This window comes from Engraulis encrasicolus, chromosome 6 (assembly GCF_034702125.1).
Source record: "Engraulis encrasicolus isolate BLACKSEA-1 chromosome 6, IST_EnEncr_1.0, whole genome shotgun sequence".
NCBI classification, from domain to species: domain Eukaryota; kingdom Metazoa; phylum Chordata; class Actinopteri; order Clupeiformes; family Engraulidae; genus Engraulis; species Engraulis encrasicolus.
This window is the reverse complement of record NC_085862.1, coordinates 137,501-155,000: the sequence shown is the minus strand read 5'-3', so window position 1 is coordinate 155,000 and position 17,500 is coordinate 137,501. Positions and strand designations below refer to the sequence as shown.

Here is a 17,500-nt window from a genome sequence, read left to right as displayed (position 1 = left end):
AACCACATAAAACTCATACAGTAGAAGTTGATTCCCACTCCAGTATGATGCCGTAGTTTGGTTCTTACTCATTTAAAACATTTGTAAATGCTTTGTTAAATGTTAATTATAATGAAATGTTAATAAAGTGCTTATTAAGCTTTTTTGGGGTAGTTGTTGTAAAGTGTTACCGTTTTATTGTTGTTGTTGTACAAGGTACTGTATTTCCCTACTGTATACATGTGCCACATTCAGTGTTGGGAATAACGGCGTTTAAATAAACGGCGTTACTAACGCCGTTACTTTTTTCAGTAACGGATAATCTAACTAATTATTCTTACTGTCAGTATAACGCCGTTACAATTTCATACACTTCGTTACTGCACGTTACTGAAGCCTTGTGTATAATACTGTACAAGTATGGTGTTTGGATTTGTGTTTCAGCACATGCGCACCAGTTGAGGCCATTGCCATAGTTACAGATATACGAATGTTCACACTACACCCTGGTAAAAGCTGTGATGTTAGCTAGACCAGTCATCTCATCAGAATGAAGCAGCCATCTAGCTGCTAGAAGCTAACGCTGGTTTTCTAATCTATCTCAGTGGCTGTTAACGAAGGTTCCAAAACCAGTAACGTTATAAAAGCAATATACTAGAATTATATATTTATAACTTATCAGCGAACTATCAGCGAGCTATTTCATCATGGCTAGTGAGAAGTTGAATCGTGACGAAGTTCTGAGCATGTTATTTGCCACATTCGCTGCTGCCATCCACCCAGTAGAAGTCAGAAAGAGGGACAGAATGAGTGCATGTGTGCTGCTTGGTGAACAGAATTCTGATTCTGAATGACAGTTTTTATCTCACGAGGAGGATAATGATCGGACGAGCACTCTTTGTTTACCGCAGTGAAAGTTCCGAAGGCAGTGATGCCGACATGCGAAGAAAGGCTGTTCTCTAAGCACACACACACATTGAAACTCATTCGGTGACTTTATCCGATCTCAAGTGAGTCGGTGGTAGTGGCGAATGCAGTCGTAGTGTCCATACAGGTATTGGTGGAGGAATTAGGGGTGAGAGAAGTGGGTCTGGTAATGTTAGCTTGCGCTCCCTCCATTCAGCCCCCTTTCAAAGTAACTTGCCCAACACTGGCCACATTGCAATACTGTGTTAAGTCTACAATACTGTGTTAAGTCAGTCTACAATACTGTGTTAAGGAAGGGCTGGGGAATATGACGATATATATCGTTATCGTGATATAAAAGTGTATATCATGACCTTTCTCCTATATCGTTTATATCTTGATAGTAATTTTATCAATTTTATACAATTGAATATCATTTAATTACATTTCATGTCGTCACAATACACACTATAAGTTCATGTAACTGTAAAAATGAGAATAAAAACGTATGTAATTGTGCTATATCGTGATATATATCGTTATGGTGATATAAAGTAATCCATATCGTGATCCATATCGCCCAGCCCTATGTTAAGGCAGTCAGGGGTTAGGGCGTCAGACTTGTAGCCCAAAGGTTGTCGGTTTGACTCACAACCCGCCAGGTTGCTTGGGGGAGTAAGTATCATAAAAGTAAGAGTAAGCACATCCCACCTGGTCAGATGAAGACCCTGTTGGGTCGAAACGTTGTATGACCTGAATACATTTTTAAAGCGGAGCCTCAGTGGGCAGACTTCTACTCTTTTCCACTGGAGGGAGTAATTAACCAGTGCTCTCCCCCATCCATGGTACCGTCCCGCCGCACTGCCCCCTTGCAAGGGTGAGGCATACAAGCAATTCCGTTGTGTGCAGTGTGCAGTGTGCACTTGTGTGCTGTGGAGTGCTGTGTCACAATGACAATGGGAGTTGCGAATTCGCTCCTCATTTTCATAATATTAAACTTCGTTTAATGATTTTGCTTCGCTCCTGTTTGCTTGCTTCGCTCCTGTTTGCCTCTCTCATAGGAATGAATGGCGAAGTTCGCTTCACTTGGCCAAATTCGCCTCAATGTGTCAATATCAGTCCCTCCAGGAAAATCGCGATGTTGCGATCGCGTCGTTTGAATGAATTCCCGCAAATTCTGCGCGAGAGCGCAACTTTAACCAATCACCGCGATTTCCCGCAACTTTGAACACTTTGAACCAATCCATGTTGCGCTGACTTCACTGACGTCGACAACTTCCTTTCAAAAAGGATAATACAATAAAAAAATACAATAAAAAAGTAACCTAGCAATCAGTCCCAGCACTTTACTATGCATGTACAAAGTTGTAGGTGAGGGGGAAAAAACTAATACGAATGTAGGAAACGCATGTTCTCATTGCGCGTCTGCTCGCATGGTCATAGGAGGGAAAATGTATGCCTAGTCTGGCATAGGCCTAACCAATAGGCCTACATTTTTAAAAGGTGCTAGGCCTACATAAATATGTAATTAACACTTCATGACAGTCATCTACATTACGCCAAGTAGAGCTCCTACAACAAGATGTTTTTTTTCCTAAAGCGGTCCACCTGCTGGACCACTTTGGTGTTTGACTTGTGCGCGTACAGAAGGCAACATTTTCCCTCCGAATTGAGATGCGCAAATGTCTTGTCCACAACAAAGGAGTAATTTCCATCCTTCATTGTGAATGCTGCGTGCATGCCTGGCCAATATGTAAGGGTTAACGTTCGGCGAGAAGGTCGCTACCGTGGAATAGCAGCACGACAGAGAGAATCTTTAGACCCCGACGCGGAGCGGAGGGGTCTTGTTCTCTCTGAAGTGCTGCTATTCCACAAAGCGACCGACTCGCCGAAAGTTAACCCGCTTATTATATGGATATACTTAAATGATTCACACATGCGGGGACATTTCTTTAGACCTTTTTAATGTTAAGATTGTTGCTGCGCAAAACAAAACAGTGCCGTTGTGGAACACCACTAGGCAACAGCTAGGTAGGCTAGCCAGGACAAGAGGTGTTGTCTATCACAGCAGCTGATTAGAGTGACAAAAGACCGGACCCCCTGCGGAGTGATATGAAACATTCGCTTTAGCCACTGACTTGTATACAAGCCAGTGGCTTTAGCAGTGAACGTCTTGTTGCCATTGACAGCGGTAGCCAGGACAACGGGTGCTGTCTATCACAGCAGCTGATTAGAGTCTTGTTGAAAAGTCGCTTTAGCAGTGAAAAGTCTTGTTGCCATTGACAGCGGTCTGTTATAGACCAACCCGTCCGTTATCGAAAAATAACAGACGTCCGAACGTTGGGGAGCCCTGTTGAAATGAATGGAGCATTCGACAGATGACGTCACACCATATAATAAAGCCTAGTAATCTTTTTCGCGCAAATTGGGCTATGGCTGGATACGAGCACTTGGTGATCGTGGTGACCGTGTCGTCAAATCACTTTCGTTTAACCTGCCGCGGTCAAACGGGTAAGGAACACTGAACAAGAATAAAACCAGAACCGACACGTTGGAAAGCTGTGGGACTAAGTTGGAAAACTAGCCTACTTTCTGTCTCTCCCTCTCCTTCTCTCTTCCTTGCGCGATTGACTGTATTGATTGACAGCTGAGACCTCCGTTCTGCAGGCGACGTGGTGTTTTATAGATAACAATCTCGTCGTCTTTTATATTCACAAGAGCACCAAAATTAATATAATTTCTGAGCATTATTCAGCAAGCACCCTTCACAACAGGAAATCTGTGAAGTCCATCCTCGTTACATTGAATGATGATCATCAGCCGTTAATTTAAAGCCGGCTGACGGCGCGGGAGAACAAAAAAAAACCTAGCTTTTGACAAGCTTGAAAATTAAACGCCGACACAGGCAGGCTATGTGTAGCAGACGACTCACATTAACCAGGATTTCAGTCACAAGAGTTCCTGTCACGCACCCTCTTCAACTGGATGCAGAGCTCCACAGGTTTTTTCGCTTGTTTTTTTTTTAGTGGGGGAGTACGCGGATGGACATGCCTAATTCCGCCCGCCTACTTATAAGTGATAATAGTTAATTATGTATCCACTGTTTAAGTCAGGAATGGATATCGACATGATACGAAGTTTGTATGCTTACAATTTGAAACGGTAATGACATTTAAAACAGAGTCAAACGGCCATAAACAGCATTGTAATGAAGGGTGTCGTAATGGCAGCATGAAAGAGATGGAACTTTTCACGACGACATTCTGGCTAAAAACTCGCCCTGGCCGCTTCCCTGCTTTGCTTAAGGACCAAAATTATAATATAAAAATGGAAATAATATAAAAACACCAGAGGACTGGAATGTGGCAGTGTCCTTTACTTTCAAGCGTGGGGAAACACATTAAAAATCGCAACAAAAATCGCACCTTTCCCTTGCAATTGCAATTCCGACCGCGATTTTTTGAGAAAATGCCCGCGATTTCCTGGTGGGACTGCAATATCAAGGTGTCAATGTGTCCCTACTGTTAAACGCACCCTCCTCTGGTAGCACAGACACACAAGCTGTGAAGGGTTGTGACCCCTGAGCCCCCTGAGCCCCCTGAAGATTTATGCCTCGACACCAACTTCCCTGCGTCGTGATGCAGTGCGCCGAGCAGTTAACAGAATGAAGCCTCCCCCCATCACGCAGGTACTCTGGGGCACCTCCCCAAAATTGTGACTCAACGCAGTGAATGATGCAGACGGCAACGGAGTGAAGGGCGGGAAGGAGAGAAAAAAGGTCTCTGATTGGTCCTCTCGACCAGCCTGCTCTGTGCTCGAGTCGAGAACAAGCTACTTCCTTGTTCTAACCTTCGTCGGGCTACAGACTGTGTGAGCTCTTCATTAAATAAGTTGACATTAAATAAGTTTTCTAACAAGGTTAGAAAAATATGGTGAAAGTTTTTAAGTGATACAATAGAAATGGTTGGCCTGTTACATATTACAGTGAGATGAGAAACTATCAAGACAAGAAACTTCTGGTGATTCACACTAGGTTAGTGAAAATTAAATTGTAGGAAGGCCTGCTGATAAACAAAATAAAATGTGAAAAAATATATAGTTCATTCTTATATATCATGATATATCATATTTTTGTTTTTCTGTGAGGATTGCTTCTTTGGGCCAGTTCAAATGGTGAGTTGCAGAGAGGTGGTGGGCCGGTCAAAGGGGGGTGGCGGGCCGCATCCGGCCCACATCCGGGCCCCGGGCCTTAGTTTGGGGACCCCTGCTCTAAACAGTTACTTGATTCCTACCATCTGATATGCTTTCGCATATACATCTGGGACCTGCCCCCAACCGACGCCCTTCCAAATGAACCATTTTTTTCAAAACTCTTGCATGTGATTGGATAAAGAATCTGTCCGTCATTTTGACTGACACGCCATTTCAGCCACTCCCGTTGACTCAATCCGTGACGTAGTTCACAGCGACACCACGCAGGAGGCAAGACTTTTCATCACAACAAACATGGCGGCGGCTGGAAGTAAACGGAGTAAACTTTCTATAAACGAACATTGCCCTATGTGCAGGGGATATCTAAGGACAAATGGTAATATCTGCAACCGCCCATGGATATTTGAAGAACTTCCCTACGGGAAAGGGTAAACCAGCGCCCAGCTGAACTTGATCGAAACTTGTGAAACTTCTCCGAAAAATCCTGTCGCATGCCTGAAATGCCTGCTGTAATTTAACCCAGCGTTCTCAAGGTACGTACGGTAAGTCAACATCTTGAATCTTGATGCAATAGTTGCTCTGAAGTCGTGCGCAAGCACAATATGACAATTGTTCATCCATACATATGTCAATATTGTTATTGGATATGATTGGCGTCAGGGCATCTTCCTCTTAGCCTCTATGCTAATCTAAATGGTTTACTGTTTACATTGCTATCTGTAGGCACACATGCAATATGATTGTTTCACTTTTATTTGATTTATTGATTCTTTTATTTCTTTGATTTCTTTATAACCTCGCTGGGATTGTAACCTACGCACATGTCCAACGACAGAGATGTGTAAAAGTGTCTGCTTGCACTGTATTACAAACTATCACCATCATTAACAACAAGTCCCCTTCTCACAGATGCAGAAATGCAAAGCAGGGCCAAACATGCTGCATTCAATGGGTACGAAGACGGTGTGAGGAACAACATAACAGCTCTCTTCCTGGTGGCAGCCATGGAGCACCTAGGGGCTTCATTAAGTGTCAGGTACCTCCGGAACAAAGATTTACATTACAACAAATGTATGACAAATGTATGACCCCAGTTAAAGCTGGTGCCATGACAGTCTGTACATATTGGCTTTGTAAGATCACATCTAAGCTAACCATACTGCACATTTTGCATTATCTATCTTTTTAAATGTGTCAACAGATATCCCTGATGGCTTCATACCTGACCACATAACCATGGGCTCTGAAGAGGGGAAAAAAGGAACAGGCTACATCCGGTAGTGGCCCGGGTGGTCAACAAATGCCATTTTCCACATGCAGTCCAGGAGGGAGACGTATAACTATACTGTAGATTTGATATTTTTACAAGGCCTTTAGCCACAGTGTGCCCACAGCGCACTGCTCGTAATTCTGCAGGTAAATTTCACTCTTTCGCATCGCTTAGCCCACAGCACCTTAACAACTTGAAGTCATCAATCTGAAGTCATTTTTAGAACATAGTTGTCCCGGTCTCACTGAAACAAACAGCAGATTGGACCAGCATGTCTATTGGACTCCTGCAGAAAATCATGGTGAACAGACAGACAAATGCACACTGGAGCACATTATGTTGCTAGTCACACAGAGGATATTTTCAGAGAGGCCGAGTTGTTTTCACCCCCCCATCTAGTCATGACATTCTGATAAATCGCTAAAGCAGTAACCTGTGGCGCAGGATCAAAGCTAAATTGAAAGAACGCCAAGGCTAATGTAAAATTGGTGGAGTAAATGCATGTACTGTAATAATGTATGTAAATAATTTGTGTATGTAAGTAGTGTATATAAAATAACCCAGTGCAACTTTTTTCCCATAAGATTTGTTGCCTTTCTGTGAATGCATATAAAAAAGGTTAAGGTATGTTGTGTCACTTGAAGTAAATTAAACTGTGCTCAACACTAAACAGTCTACAATACTTCTTCCTTCTTTACATTTTTTAATCATTGCTGCTCAAAGAAAAAAACATGGCAACAGTTTTCAAATGTGTAATTTTATTTACAGTTCTTCTATGCAAAAACAGTCATTCATACACATTTGTACAACAGCATGTACGAGGTTGCTGCAAAGCACTGCCAGCTACTACGCTGTGGTGTTTCACTGTCAAAATACTCATCCTTTTAAATCAACATAAACTGGGATTCCCTGCACATGCAACACTTGAAGACAGGAAGGTTGTTGGTCATGTACTACTATATGTTAGATCAAAGATATAGGGACTAATGCTCTTCTCATGTTTCTTCAATAAGCTGTGATCCAACCTAGTGCAAACTGTCCTGTTGGGTGGGCTCACTGTTGAATGGCACTCTCTCCATATGTAGCAGCTCTCTGTGTCCCATCTTCTGTGACTGCAGATGGCATTAAAGCCATGACAGGCATGTCTGAACAGGTATACTAGACAACCACACTTTTCCTCCTAATGACAATCGGTGCAGGCCTACTTATTTACAAGAGTGACTCACCTTCTTTGCTGTGACGTTCTCCCAACTGAGCAGGAAGGCCTTTCATTCCTGGTGGTCAGAGAAGAGCTCAGTTTATACAATACAGCAGATATTGAACATGGGCAAATTTGTAACGTGTTATGAGTCTGTGTAACATAAGCAGCTCACACAAAGAGGTCAACCCATTCTACTGGGTAGCTTGTTTAGCATAGTGAAACCCTTTGGATGTCAGTTTCACACACCACGAAATACAATGGAAGGCAATGAAAGCAAACGATATCAACCATTTCACACGTTTGCCAAGTCATCTTTCAAGACCAGAATGTCAACTCACAGTCACAAACAAACGCAAAGCAAATGTCTGTACACTACAGTATGCATCGGGCACAGTTGGGGGAGGGGAGAACCAACACCATTGATTTTACAAGGACAATGTAATATTTACACGGACAATGTGTACAGCAGAGTTAACGGAGTTTTTTGAACATCACAGGGGGAAAACATGACGAAACTAACAGAGACATAATACAATGTTATGACCAAGACTGTGACGATACATGTCCAAGTTAAGATTAGCCTACAAGTAAACTACGATAAACCTAGAAGGCCAGAATGTGAACTCACAACCAAACGCAATGCACATGCCTGTACTTCATAAATGGAAAAAATGCATCAGGTTCATCAACAGTAGATGCTTAAACTTACCATTTGTAGGTGACGTGAACCTCATCGACAACGATGCCCAGTAGATTCTTCTGGTAGAGGTCTGAGGATAGCATGGTCAGTCATTTGTCCTTCAGCCACGACTCGGGGCTACCGAAGACCGGCTGGCCTGGCAACGTCCCTGAAGGATGTCTTCCTCCCAGTTCCATTGCCGTTAGACCCGTTAGATTTCCAGCCTCTCTGACTTGGTCCTCCATTAACGCAGCCAGGGGGAACACCACAATAAAGATGGGATCCTGCACTTTCCCCATTGCTTTAGCACGTGAAATAGCACGTGAAATATAATCGGGTGGGATAGAACGTCTGGGAGTGATAGAACCATCTGGGGCTACACGTCCGGGAGTGAGCTCAGTTGGGAGTGTCCATCTCACAGCGGCTTTAGCGACCAGTGGAGCCAGCTCAAACTTTTGCCAAATCCGGTCGGAAGAAACGCAAACACATCCTCGCCGCCAACAAACGCCTTAAGCGCCGTCATTTGTTTGTATTTCAATGCCTGAACATTTGGAATACAAGACAATACCGTGGAAATAGCCGAATCCATTTCAGCGCACTGAGTACTAGTACTACAGCGCGCTGCCATGTTTGTTGTGAAGTGAAGACTACACTGCTGTCGCTAATGCTTTACATCACATCCGCCCATAACTCCGCCCATCCATTCAAAATCCCACCCGCGATTCATGATTGGCTGTACACATTTCCAAACTCCAGCGGTCTCACTGCTATTCAGATGGGGTAGTGAGGCATGGGAACGCCCCCGCGTGACGTAGCCGAACCAAAGAGGCTTGAGACAAGAGGGCTTACTCACGTCATAACAGCGTAGTAGGAAATGATGGCGAGGGGAGTACGGAAATGTTATTCACTGTGGAACAGGTCATAGGACAGCGTGAATGTCTGTCAGCTGTCCTTAATTACCCCCAGCAATTACTGCTGACCAACAGCTGCCGTTAATTGGCCATAAATTATCCATCATGGTGTCGCCCCCACTGACCATGTGCAAGGGAGTACGAACATTGTATCCATCGCACCCACTGACCAATGACCATGCTCAAGGGAGTTAATTTTCCATCCACTCGTGTCCTCAGGCAACGCCCCCGTACTACACCGTGGCCAATGCATTTCCCCCCTAGAGATTGTTCTTCTCTGTCGAATTTCTTTGGCCGAACGCAGCCAGATGATGTGAATCAGGTTACTAAACAGAGCATAAGGGCCAAAACATACCAACGCGGAACGGAATGGTCGCGGGACGAACGTGGTCTTTCTGCTTAGTTTCGGCCGGTGTGTTTTTCTCTGCCTTGCTCTGCCGTGCATGGCCAGTCCTGTTCAAAACCCTCCCCACAGCCAAAGCTAGCATGCTACTTTGCCATTCATTGAATGAGACACCGCCGGTTGCTGGCGTGAAAAATACGCTCGAGTTCTATTTTCCAAATACAGCGCGGTGGATTATGTTGTTGTTGTATTATGACTGTCTTATTGTATTGTCTGTTTGCAGTTTGTTTGTCTTATGCAGTAGCTCAGTATATGTTCCTCATTCTCCTGCCGCGGTTCTGCCAGAGATGTGCTGCTGTGGTGGAGTAGCGTAGTGTTTCCCAACCTTTTTTCTCTTGTGTACCCCTCTGGCTTTGACATGACTATCCCCTAAGTCAAGTTTTATATAGCTTTTTCTATGCTAATGTAACTAAGCTCCATGTATTTGTTAAAATTAAAATTTTCCAAGTACCCCCTGCAGTGTGCTCACTGCAACGAGGGGAGAGCACAATCAGAGGGAAGACGATGAGTATCTCTATGAGTTCACAGAGTTAGCCAGCAACTAAACCAAAACACCCTTGTTTTCGAGCCCACCCCCGTTATATTTCAGTATTTTTCTCTTTTATGAAAATGGCTGGCAGCCAATGAGTTAAGAGCCAATGAGTTAACTCGTGTTGTCCTGCCCTGCTTAAGATGGCTGCTTGTAGTCGTGTTGTCCTGCCCTGCTTAAGATGGCTGCTTGTAGTCGTGTTGTCCTGCCCTGCTTAAGATGGCTGCTTGTAGTCGTGTTGTCCTGCCCTGCTTAAGATGGCTGCTTGTAGTCGTGTTGTCCTGCCCTGCTTAAGATGGCTGCTTGTAGTCGGGTTGTCCTGCCCTGCCCTGCTTAAGATGGCTGCTTGTAGTCGTGTTGTCCCCCCCTGCCCTGCTTAAGATGGCTGCTTGTAGTCGGGTTGTCCTGCCCTGCCCTACTTAAGATGGCTGCTTGTAGCCGGGTTGTCCTGCCCTGCCCTGCTTAAGATGGCTGCTTGTAGTCGTGTTGTCCTGCCCTACTTAAGATGGCTGCTTGTAGCCGGGTTGTCCTGCCCTGCCCTGCTTAAGATGGCTGCTTGTAGTCGTGTTGTCCTGCCCTGCTTAAGATGGCTGCTTGTAGTCGGGTTGTTCTGCCCTGCCCTGCTTAAGATGGCTGCTTGTAGTCGTGTTTTCCCCCCCTTGCCCTGCTTAAGATGGCTGCTTGTAGTCGTGTTGTCCTGCCCTGCCTAAGATGGCTGCTTGTAGTCGGGTCAGTGATGGTATGGGGCACCTAAGTCACGCCCTTCTACTTCCGATCCACGGGGCTGGAGCTCTCAAAATTTTGAATGAGAGTTAATGGAGCGAGTCAAGCTAAATCCTCATCCCGTTTGGCATGTGCTCCGGATTTCACATATGATGACAGTGAATTTGAAAGGTTTGGATTTGCGTCGTAAGACCACTCATTTTCGACACGCAAGAAACTTTATTTTAGCTTTTGTGCAAAACTGTGTTAGAGACTACACGTGCGCCTCGCATATCTGACGTGAACCGAGGCACAGCCAACCCTACCGCTGCACCGCTGCTTAAGTGGCTGCACGTCGGACATGCAACGTCTGTTGTGTAGTCCAAATAATTGTATATTTTTGCACACACACAACTCAAAAATCGCTTGCCAAGTGAAGTCAACAAGCACACCAATGGTTGTTATTAATTCTGAGGCACAGCATATGTGTGATCGACGGGGAAATGCGAGGTGGATCGGAAAATAGCTTTGATCAGTCCATTACAGCCCAGTCAAAAGTTTTTGCGCTGCCAGCCCCATAAGCCGCCCGGAAGGGGTGGAGACTTAGGTGCCCCATAGAGAAGGAGATACCCTGAACTCCGCCCACACAATGTAAATGGATGTGCTCAAGTTTGGTCTCCTAAGGGGGCGTTGTCCCCCCTTCTTCTTCCCTTACTGTTGCGCTTGGTGGCCGCTGACGAGGGTTGCGCACTACCGCCATCCAAAGGGCTGAGGTGGGATTCGTAGTCTGTGAAGAGGCGTGGCGGAGACGGTCTTCGGATGTGACGCGTCGCTCATGGTAACTGTCGGAAGTTCAGCACTGTTGAAATTCACGTTGTTTTCATTGTAGCCTACATTTATTGTTATATCCTGTCTGTCATATTCCTTTCTCGCTTCCCGTGGCTAATGTTATCGTCATTGGCTACAGATCAGACTCAGACAGAAAATAGTCCACTTCGAAAATAGTGTTTTAAGTGAATGATCAATAAAACACATCTTGTTCTGAAACATGTCTGTTACTCCTTTCTGAAACATGTCACATGTTGCTGCCTGTTTGCAGAATGAGTACCGAGTACCTACCAATATCACAGACTGTGGGGATATCATGGTGTTGAGCAGAGTTGGATAGAGAGTCTGTAGAGGAGGAGGGCGTGAGGCTGGGCACACACTGTCCAAAAGTCGCTTTCTTTTTTGCTGTAATACACATTGGCGTGTAGGAGTTATATAGGCTAGTTAAATGGTGTACCTCTCCATTGTTGTAGCGCTCATAGGGTAATTTCTGTAAATGTGCCTGGGAAACTCAATGTCACTTTACCATTTGTATTATCATTCTCGTGTGAAAGTGAGCCTCACATACCCTCCTCTCCGGAGCTCATCGTATGACAGGCTGGTGGATGAGTGAGCTTGCCTCACATTCATTTGCCACAGTTGTGTTCTACAAATGAGATAGGATGGTTTATATAGCCTACACAGTACACATATAGCCTATAGCCTATATATATGTATGTATATATACATATTAGATTTTAGATATTTTTTTTTAATCTAGATTAATCTCACTGTATGAAATTAATCTAGATTAATCTATATCAAAATGGCTCATTCAGAATAGGCACGCTAGCGAAATAATGACAAGATGGCGCATTAGACCAGAGATCATCTCTTTTTTCCAAAATGCATCTCATCATCAAAAAAATGGTTGATATTTGGTGATGAAAAAAAATCACTGCAATATTTGAAAAGTGTTTCAAATATATTAGGAAGCATTTACAGTCATAATATACTGACATTTCAAAATGAACAGTGCTATAAACTGTCGAGGCAAATACAGATACATCTGTACATCTGTACTTTCACAGATACAGATCTATCAAACATTTAGGCTAAGTTATTTAAACAAAATGACCTCAACAATTCAGCATTTCCAATGGGCAGAGAGAGAGAGAGAGAGAGAATCTGCCACTGACTGTTAAAAAGGACAGCGGTTCCTTTAGAGAGGGAGGAGCTGCGCAGCAGGTAGGCTACAGCAAAGTCAGAGCCAGGCTACTAGATTTCTAAATCTAGTTCTAGACCCTAAAGCACTGGCCCACATCGATTAACCTGACAGTTGTTCTCTGCGTTAGAATGCCAGCGGAGTTACAACTCCAAATGAATTCAGTTTGCAAAAAAAGTTTGAATTCAGTTTGCAATATCAAGCGCAACAACCGCGAGGTGTATTATCGTCTGACATGAGTCGCAAATGCGCGATCATAACACAAACATTCAGCGAGAGTAGATATTGACAGTTTCAGTTTGACAATCTTCAAAATGTATATCACACGGAATGTTTTGCAATTATGGCACAGGCAAGATTTCTGGAACAGGACTGTTGTTTGTGTTCCATGCAATGTGTGAGGAAATGTAGGCTATGTCGGGCTGGTACACAATAATGTCTGCTTCACCTCAAACAATAACGTCTCTCTAGTCTACCACTTATGAAAAAGCACTAAAACAACACCTACCACGGCAGAGAGATTAATGTTTACAGCATGCAAACACTGTTCATATTTAGTAGGTCTGCTCTGCTGAGCAACAGGTGGAGAGGCAAAGTGACTGGAGGGCAGTCTGAAAGCGTCTGTCAATCGAACGCTATGGTGAAGCGCATCCTCAAACCCCAAATCCATATTTTGAGAATAGATTAACGTGCGATATTTTCTTTGTCGCGCGATAAGAGTCTCACATTATCGCAGCACGTTAACGCCGATAACGGCCCACCACTAATATATATATATATGAAGAGTTCAGATGCAAAACCCCCTAAGTGCCTTTTCAGAAAATAATCTTTATTTATTTTTTATTTAATACAAAGCTACCAAAATTGCATTTCCTTTTATTTTATTTATCTAATATAACTATTTATATGTATTATCAAGTACATGAATGTAAACCAAACCAACAACGGGGCTCTCTAAAAATATAGAAGTGCAGGTCTTCAGAAATGGAGTTTTGCATCTGAACTCTTCATATATAGTATTTATTCCTTTGTGCATGGAAGTACTTGTGCACAACCCTTCCAGGTGCAAGGCAGGAAAACTTGATCAATATGAAAAGTTCATTAAACATCGCACACTGGATACTTTTTTTGTTACGCCCAGTGCGTCTTCAGATTCGCTCTTATCCCAGTGCGTCTTCAGATTCGCTCTTATCCCTGTTCTTAAGAGCGAACCTGAAGACGCATTGGGCGAAACGCGTGGTTCGCTCCAAAAACAATGAAGGGGGGGGGGACAGTAGTCCTACACAGTGCCCTATGTTTGATGAACTTTTCTTATTTTGGTTATTTTGTTTATGAAACTCCAGGTAGATATCAGTGGCTGCTTGCAGTAGGCTAACTCTAGCAGTTGTCAGTGAAGCCACATTAGTTTTCCCCTTTTTTGGCACTAGGCAGTGAGGAAATATTTGCGAGAAGTCTGTAACATCCACTTTACATGGGACACCATATGTGTATGAAATAGCCTACTAAAGAGATTCCTATACCTACAGGACACCATAGCCTACATCCCCCACTGTTAGTGGGCCCAGTGGAATTGATTGGTTATGATAACTGAGATTAGACCAGTCCAGCCAACAACCGTCTGCAGAGGAAGCAACCGTTATGTGGATTTTAAATCAGCTCTCTCAATACATACCGTGCAGCATCCTTTGGAAAAGAGATTACCGATAGGTGCTTGTTCTGACAACCTTCTACTGCACACAATTTCGGCATTGTGTTTGTCTTTTTCTTTTTCTTTGGCTTTTTTCTGAGAACTAATCACTACGGCGCACTGTGTCTGAGTGTGAACTCGACCTGTTAGACCGTCATTGGCTACGTCTTTACCGTCATTATACAGCTGCAGGTATTCCACACACCTGTTTTCCGTCTTTGGATGACATGCAATGAACAAGACACACAACACAAACCTATTTCACCCCTTTGTTTTATTTCCATAAGAACATTTCAAGGTGGAAGTGTCGAAGACGACACACATCAATTTGCATTTTGACATCCGAAATCTGAACTGTCATCCAAGGATTCAATCCCACAAATGCATTCTAGAGGCGTAATTCACTCTCAAACTCAGATGGTCTCAACGGGATACCGGAAAACAACGGGCCTGACTTATCTCCTTCTTGTACCATCACTGGTCCGGTTGTCCTGCCCTGCTTAAGATGGCTGCTTGTAGTCGTGTTGTCCCCCCCTGCCCTGCTTAAGATGGCTGCTTGTAGTCGTGTTGTCCCCCCCCCTGCTTAGGATGGCTGCTTGTAATCAGTTACCTTCATGTTCCCCCTCCCCCTTGGTGAGATAGTCAAGTCAAGTCAAGTCAGCTTTTATTGTCACTTTCTTCATAGGCACAAGTCATAGAAGGAAAATGAAATTACGTTTTCTCTCTAATCTATACCATGCCAGGACATAGACATATACAAGACTGACATTTTACAGACTGACATAAAGTGTAAGACAGGACAGGTAGCAGTGATAGACTGGTAACAATAAGTGGTCAATAATAAATACAGTACAAATGAATTTCACATTAACATTCAAGATTTAACATTGAACATGTAAACAGAAGATAGGATAAAGATAAAAATGTAGGCAGCTATCCTCAGTTTCCTGATTGTATATATTGTATATTCTACTGTAGTATTATGTGTATTATTATTCATTTGTGTATGTACATATTTCTTATGTCTTGTGTATGTCTTCTTTTACATTTTATAGTAAAACCACGGTTTCACGGTTTGCATTCCCATCTGTGTGTGTCTGACTTCATTGGACATCTTCATACTGTTCTGGTTTCAATACAGTTCTTTTTCGCCTGCATCGCACAGCACTAGTTTTTACACAAACCATTGCCTGCACACTGCTCTTCTGTGAATGTGTGATTTTTTCAAACATATATAGGCCCAAACAAACAGACACACATGCACAGACACGCACACACACACGCACACACGCACACACGCACACAGAAACATAAACACACGCACACACACAAACACACACGCACACACGCACACAGAAACATAAACACACACGCACACAGAAACATAAACACACACGCACACAGAAACATAAACACACACGCACACAGAAACATAAACACACACGCACACAGACACACAAACAGGTCAACGTGGTGACCTTCACTGTGATGCATTAACCAGCAGATGAGCATACAGGAGAGACTGCTGACGCACACTCACACACACACACACACACACACACACACACACACACACACGAGAGACTATAGCAAGAGACAGTATATATAGGGACACACACACACACACACAGAGGGCAGCAGATTATGAGAGAAAGGCCATTCAATCATCCGCACGCACACACACACGCACGCACGCACGCACACACACACACACACACACACACACACACACACACACACATACACACACACACACACACACACACACACACACACACACACACACACACACACACACACACACACACACACACACACACACACACGCTCCCGAGTGGTTCTCTATGATGTGTGAGGTTCCTGTACCTGTGTCCCTCCTGAAGAAGAGTTATGATGAAGAGCTGCAGAAGACAGCAGCAGCCATCAGACACCAGCTGGCCAAGGTGAGTTATAATGTCTATATTATTACATTACATTACATTACATTACATTACATTACATTATATTACATTACATTATATTACATTACACACCAGCTGGCTAAGGTGAGTTATAATGTCTATATTATATCACATTATATTACATTACATTACATGTTATTATATGGTGTGACGTCATCAGTCGAATGCTCCATTCATTTCAACGGGGCTCCCCAACGTTCGCACGTCTGTTATTTTTCGTTATTATATGGTGTGACGTCATCGGTCGAATGCTCCATTCATTTCAACGGGGCTCCCCAACGTTCGCACGTCTGTTATTTTTCGTTATTATATGGTGTGACGTCATCGGTCGAATGCTCCATTCATTTCAACGAGGCTCCCCAACGTTCGCACGTCTGTTATTTTTCGATAACGGACGGGTTGGTCTATAACAGACCGCTGTCAATGGCAACAAGACTTTTCACTGCTAAAGCGACTTTTCAACAAGACTCTAATCAGCTGCTGTGATAGACAACACCTGTTGTCCTGGCTACCTAGCTGTTGCCTACTAGCGGTGTTCCACAAGGGCACTGTTTTGTTTTGCGCAGAAACTATCTTTTGACATTAAAAACTATAATAGACTTAACATTAAATAGGCCTAAAGAAATGTCCCCGCCATGTGTGAATCATTTAAGTATATGCATATAATAAGCGGGTTAACTTTCGGCGAGTCGGTCGCTTTGTGGAATAGCAGCACTTCAGAGAGAACAAGACCCCTCCGCTCCGCGTCGGGGTCTAAAGATTCTCTCTGTCGTGCTGCTATTCCACGGTAGCGACCTTCTCGCCGAACGTTAACCCTTACATATTACATTATATTACATTACACACCAGCTGGCTAAGGTGAGTTATAAGGTCTATATTACATTACATTACATTATATTACATTACATTATATTACATTACATTACATTATATTACATTACATTATATTACATTACATTACATTATATTACATTACATTATATTACATTACATTACATTACATTACATTACATTATATTACATTATAT

General features: G+C 43.4%; 1 protein-coding gene and 2 long non-coding RNA genes across 3 annotated transcripts in view; 2 read left to right on the top strand and 1 right to left on the bottom strand.

Annotated features, from left to right (window-relative positions):
* The first annotated feature begins 5,261 nt into the window (after positions 1-5,261).
* On the top strand, positions 5,262-6,771 carry LOC134450126 (uncharacterized). The gene is made up of 3 exons (XR_010035004.1): positions 5,262-5,639; positions 6,007-6,133; positions 6,299-6,771. It is a non-coding gene; the product is annotated as an uncharacterized LOC134450126 (long non-coding RNA).
* A 563-nt stretch (positions 6,772-7,334) lies between these two features.
* LOC134450125 (uncharacterized) lies at positions 7,335-8,981 on the bottom strand. The gene is made up of 3 exons (XR_010035003.1): positions 8,278-8,981; positions 7,594-7,641; positions 7,335-7,512 (listed from the first exon to the last, which is right to left on the bottom strand). It is a non-coding gene; the product is annotated as an uncharacterized LOC134450125 (long non-coding RNA).
* A 7,377-nt stretch (positions 8,982-16,358) lies between these two features.
* LOC134450496 (alanine aminotransferase 2-like) overlaps positions 16,359-17,500 on the top strand; it is a 36,925-nt gene continuing 35,783 nt past the window's right edge. The window contains exon 1 of the mRNA XM_063200338.1: positions 16,359-16,454. Coding sequence (XP_063056408.1) covers positions 16,359-16,454 — 96 coding nt within the window. The remainder of the gene's footprint in view (positions 16,455-17,500) is intronic.